Source organism: Gymnodraco acuticeps, unplaced genomic scaffold (assembly GCF_902827175.1).
Source record: "Gymnodraco acuticeps unplaced genomic scaffold, fGymAcu1.1, whole genome shotgun sequence".
In the NCBI taxonomy this organism is placed as follows: domain Eukaryota; kingdom Metazoa; phylum Chordata; class Actinopteri; order Perciformes; family Bathydraconidae; genus Gymnodraco; species Gymnodraco acuticeps.
The window spans coordinates 49,001-55,000 of NW_022992024.1; the positions used below are offsets into that span (position 1 = coordinate 49,001).

The following is a 6,000-nucleotide window of genomic DNA, read 5'->3' on the forward strand; positions in this document are numbered from 1 at the left end:
GATGTGCTGCAACCCATTTTCCCCTCGGGGACTAATAAACGAATACTATACTAAGTATTTAAGTACTTTGGAGTATTGGAAGCTAAAGTACTTTTTGAGTTTGTATCTTCCCGTGTGTCAGCCAAAGTGCACATGTTAAGTAGTTAATAATGCCACTTTATGGACTTTCAAGGTTAATGTTGTTAGGTTAAGAGTTTTAGAGTTTCATAACATTTGATATGTTTTCTTAAGTTTTAACTAGCAAACAGTTTTATACGAGAACGCTTTGTAATTTAATCCAAAAACATTCCTTAACCTTAGTTTTACAGTTTTTGATTGAAAAAATCTTTATTTATTTTAGATTTTTCTGCATTTAATGTTTTTGCTTTAATACTTTTACGACATTGTGTTACCTACTTTAACTGAAGGGACACTTCTAATGCAGGACTTCTACTTGTACCAGAGTATTAGTTATTTTGAAGTACTTATACTTTACTTGAGTAAATAGCTATTTGAACTATACTAATACTTTTACTCCCATTGAAACGGATATCATGCAAATGTTAGCTGACTATATTTTTCTTACAGCTTTCGTTACAAGTTAAGATTTTCAGTTGAACTTGTTTAACAGTTTATACAAGAACAGCTTACTCAATTAATTAAGCGTCTATTAAAGGTGGGGAAGGTAAGTTTCAGAAACCGGCTCGAGTGCACTAACATTTGAAAGTACACAGCCGAAAAGAATCCTCCCCTTCCTTCAGACTTCCTTACAGAGCACCTCCTCCAACACACATGAACGCGCACATGACGTCAGCAGACTGGTGAGAGTGGCCGCCTGTTGCTGGCGAGTCATTGAAGTACTGCTGCAATGCACGCCCAATGAGGGCACGCCCAATGAGGGCACGCCCAATGACAGCACGCCCAATGAGGGCACGCCCAATGAGGGCACGAGATACATTTGTGCGTGCACGAGATGGAAGGCTGACAGACAAGGCGGCAATCCAATCCGTTTAGCCGGGCCGGCTAAACGGATTGGTTGTACTTTTTACAGCACCACGGCTTCCACAGAAGACATTTTGTTATGGATTTGTTGTCAAAGCACTTCAGATATTCATTGCTATCGGATGTTAAGAGCATTCCATGGAATATAACAAAAAGTGTATCTCGAGCCGGTTTCTCAAACTTACCTACCCCACCTTTAACATTTCACTAAATTCATATTTATTTTGAATCATTTTGAGTTTTTTGTGCGTTTTTTATTGCATTGGTTACTTTTAAATTATCACTTCAACTTCATTTAACTTTCTTACTTTTACTTAAGCAACATTTCCAAATTGGGATTTTACACTTTTACTTCAGAATTTACTCTTCCTGTCGATGTGTTTCCCACTAATTGTTAAAGGTCACCTATTATGCAAAATCCTCTTCTTCATGTCTCTTCTACATCAACATGTGTCCCCCTTCTTCATGTCTCTTCTACATCAACATGTGTCCCCTCTTCCTCATGTCTCTTCTACATCAACATGTGTCCCCTCTTCTTCATGTCTCTTCTACATCAACATGTGTCCCCTCTTCTTCATGTCTCTTCTACATCAACATGTGTCCCCTCTTCTTCATGTCTCTTCTACATCAACATGTGTCCCCTCTTCTTCATGTCTCTTCTACATCAACATGTGTCCCCTCTTCTTCATGTCTCTTCTACATCAACATGTGTCCCCTCTTCTACATGTCTCTTCTACATCAACATGTGTCCCCTCTTCTTCATGTCTCTTCTACATCAACATGTGTCCCCTCTTCTTCATGTCTCTTCTACTCAACATGTGTCCCCTCTTCTTCATGTCTCTTCTACATCAACATGTGTCCCCTCTTCTTCATGTCTCTTCTCTTCATCAACATGTGTCCCCTCTTCTTCATGTCTCTTCTACATCAACATGTGTCCCCTCTTCTTCATGTCTCTTCTACATCAACATGTGTCCCCTCTTCTTCATGTCTCTTCTACATCAACATGTGTCCCCTCTTCTCATGTCTCTTCTACATCAACATGTGTCCCCTCTTTTCATGTCTCTTCTACATCAACATGTGTCCCCTCTTCTCATGTCTCTTCTACATCAACATGTGTCCCCTCTTCTTCATGTCTCTTCTACATCAACATGTGTCCCCTCTTCTTCATGTCTCTTCTACATCAACATGTGTCCCCTCTCTCTTCATGTCTCTTCTACATCAACATGTGTCCCCTCTCTTCTTCACGTCTCTTCTACATCAACATGTGTCCCCTCTTCTTCACGTCTCTTCTACATCAACATGTGTCCCCTCTTCCATGTCTCTTCTACATCAACATGTGTCCCCTCTTCTTCATGTCTCTTCTACATCAACCTGTGTCCCCTCTTCTTCATGTCTCTTCTACATCAACATGTGTCCCCTCCTTCAGTCTCTTCTACATCAACTGTCCCCTCGTCTTCATGTCTCCTTCACTCAACATGGTCCCCTCTGTGGAAAGAGACTCTGAAAGTTTCAGGAACAAAGATTCTCTCTTTTGTCCTGATCCATTTCGAAAATGAGCTGATCAGATTTGGGACACTTTATGATGTCATAACGATGTGTTGTCTTGTGGCCATTAGCCAATCAGCAACCAAGGTAACCCCCCCCCCCCCCCCTTATCACCTGAATCCCCTCCTAGAGCACCATTGAGTTCTTTGTAACCAAATCTCTCTCAGAGGGGCGTGGGGAGGGGCTCCTTGTTTTCATCTAAAGCAGTGGTTCTCAAACTTTTTCTGTCAGGCCCCCCCTTTGGAGAAAAAAAAAAGTCGGGCCCCCCCAACACAAATAGTCAGGCTCAGTGACGGCGCCAGAGATTTATTTTGGGGTGCTGTGGGTAGCTTGACGTTTTCAGGGTGCTCAAACATTTAGGGTTTCCCATGAATGTACCGGGCGCTACAGGGAACTACAGTGGAACTTTCTACTTTAAAGCTTTTCATTAAACTTTTGTTTATTTTGTTTGTTTTTTATTATGCCTCCTGTAGCACCTTGGGATTGCTGTGAGCAATGAAAGGTGCTTTATAAATCGAATGTATTATTATTATTATTATTATTGCAACACTCCCCACGCCACCACATACACAATGTCCCCACGACAGTTACAATGAAGGCTCGATAATCAGCTCACGGCATATAGGTGTAAGCAGGTGAACGTGCTATTTATAGGTGGTATTTGGACCTCACATAGGAGGGTCCGGGGGCAAGCTCCCCCGGAAAGATTTATTTTTAAATATTGAAGTTAAAAGCATCAATCTGGTGCACTTTGAGAGCAACATTAAGAGATCTATGGATACCTCTGTCAACACCCATTTGAAACAGAACTGTAAACAGATTTACTTTTTCTTTATGGATATTTTACAAATCACCCTTTTAAACTTTATTCTTGTTTTACTGTCATATAGTATTTCATACCTGTTTTTCATTTATTCTCTTATTTTTTTATAACTATAATGATCATATAAACGTGTGCCTCGGAAATAATTGTTTACATTAATGGTGACCAAAACGTTTGAGACCCACTGAGATAACACTGAGAGAGTCCTTTAGCTCACTGAGTCTCTCAGGACTCTCCTCCACTTTGTTGTTGAAAAAACTCCTTATATCCGTTAGCGTAGCTCGCTAGCACCAGAAGCTAACATCAACGATCTCCGGTACCGGTGCGCTCTCTCTCTCTCGCTCACGCACACAACAAAATGGCTCGTTCCACACACACACAGAGCGGAGCTTTAATGAAACACGGAGACCCAGACGTAATAGTACTGTACTGTATCATATTACTTTCGAATCAATAATTTTTCAAATATGATTTTTTTTTTTGTAATCTTTTTTTTTTTTTTTTTTTAATAACCATTTTTCCTCCTGGTCTCTCGCGCCCCCCCTGTCATGCCTCTGCGCGCCCCTGGGGAGGCGCGCCCCCCACTTTGAGAACCACTGATCTAAAGTAACAGACAGAGAATCAGCACTTTGGAAACAGGGCTGAAACAGAGGGGATTATGGGTAATGCTGCAATGATCTGTTTGGTGTTTCAGCCAATCAGAGACAGGCTCTGTATATATCTGAGACCTGTGATATATTGATGAAGAACAGTATAATAGGGGACCTTTAAATCTGTTGTTTGTGTGTTTTCAGAATGGCCGATGTGTTCCTGACGTGCGAGTGGAGAGATCGGGGCGTCCTATCAGGGCGTCCGGCAGGCCATCTCCCTCGCCGTCACTCTGGGCATCGCCTGCTGGGGGGGGTCATCGTGGTGGGTGTCTCATTGAATGGACGATTACAAATGTTACGATTTTATTTGATTGTATTTATTTATATTTATTTTATTTAATTCAATTTAATGATTTTTTTTTTATTCATTTAATTGTATTAACTTTATACTTTAATTTATTTCAATTTCAATTTAACGTTTTTTTGCTCTAATTCATGACATTTTATTTATTATATATCAAGTATTTTTTTTTTTTTTATTTCATTCTAAAACAGCCAATGTTACCGAGTGAATAAGAACACAGTTTGTCTGGTTGTGATTCTGATTAGAAAAGGCTGAATGTGGTTTAAAGTTGTTTTAAGTTTTCATACAACAGTTATGTGGAAAGCTTCTCAATCCCTCAATCATGACACCACATTGAGATCAAATCTGTGACATGCTGTCAAATCAATCCTACTTCTTTAACTATCAAAACTAATGTAGTTATATTTTTATTTTAAGTAACGTAAATGCTTCGACACAGTACCTCATTAAAGAATATACATTCAGATGTCTTTACTGTACATCAGAGGGTCGTCACGAGAAATTAAAGTGACACGTTTCTCATTTCAGGTTTTATTCTGAAGCTTCCTGTGTTCGGCGCTCCTTCTGACGCCATCTGCTACGAGGACAGCATCTACTGGGAGGTGAGACCTTTAAAGCAATCTGTGGTTTCAGAGAAGTAAAGAAACTGAGTTACTCAAGTACTGCACTAAAGTACAACTTTGAGATACTAGTACTTCACTACAGTTCAGAGGTACATGGTGTACTTTTCCTCCTCTACATGTATTTAATCCCTTTAGTTACTTCACAGATCTGGATGAATGATGTGAAATATAATCAATTGTTGAATCAGACTTTAGTTCCACCTGGAGTAAATCCACCAGCTACCCTGCAGAATACAAAGTACTTCAAACTAGCTGCACCTTTACCAGCTTTGAGAACACTTTAATGATCAATCATTATAAAACATATCATATATATTATTCTGAAATGGACCAATCTGCACAATGACTACTTTTACTGTCGCTACTTTCACTATATTTTGATGAGAATACTTTTCTACTTTCACTTGAGGAACATTTTGAATGCAGGACTTTTACTGTGACAGAGTATTCCTACACTCTGGTACTTCTACTTTTACTCAAGTACAAGATCTGAGTACTTCTACTTTTACTCAAGAACAAGATCTGAGTACTTCTACTTTTACTCAAGAACAAGATCTGAGTACTTCTACTTTTACTCAAGTACAATATCTGAGTACTTCTACTTTTACTCAAGTACAAGATCTGAGTACTTCTACTTTTACTCAAGAACAAGATCTGAGTACTTCTACTTTTACTCAAGAACAAGATCTGAGTACTTCTACTTTTACTCAAGTACAATATCTGAGTACTTCTACTTTTACTCAAGAACAAGATCTGAGTACTTCTACTTTTACTCAAGAACAAGATCTGAGTACTTCTACGTTACTCAAGAACAAGATCTGAGTACTTCTACTTTTACTCAAGTACAATATCTGAGTACTTCTACTTCTACTCAAGTACAAGATCTGAGTACTTCTACTTTTACTCAAGCACAAGATCTGAGTACTACTACTTTTACTCAAGCACAAGATCTGACTACTTCTACTTTTACTCAAGTACAAGATCTGAGTACTTCTACTTTTACTCAAGTACAAGATCCGAGTACTTCTACTTTGACTCAAGTACACTATTTGAGTACTTCTACTTTTACTCAAG

The 6,000-nt window shown here is 39.1% G+C and overlaps 1 protein-coding gene across 1 annotated transcript in view; it reads left to right on the top strand.

The window, feature by feature from the left end:
* rhbg (Rh family, B glycoprotein) overlaps positions 1 to 6,000 on the top strand; it is a 29,751-nt gene that overhangs the window by 21,349 nt on the left and 2,402 nt on the right. Inside the window, 3 exon segments of the mRNA XM_034201545.1 lie at positions 4,144 to 4,164; positions 4,166 to 4,252; positions 4,812 to 4,905. Coding sequence (XP_034057436.1) covers positions 4,144 to 4,164; positions 4,166 to 4,252; positions 4,812 to 4,905 — 202 coding nt within the window.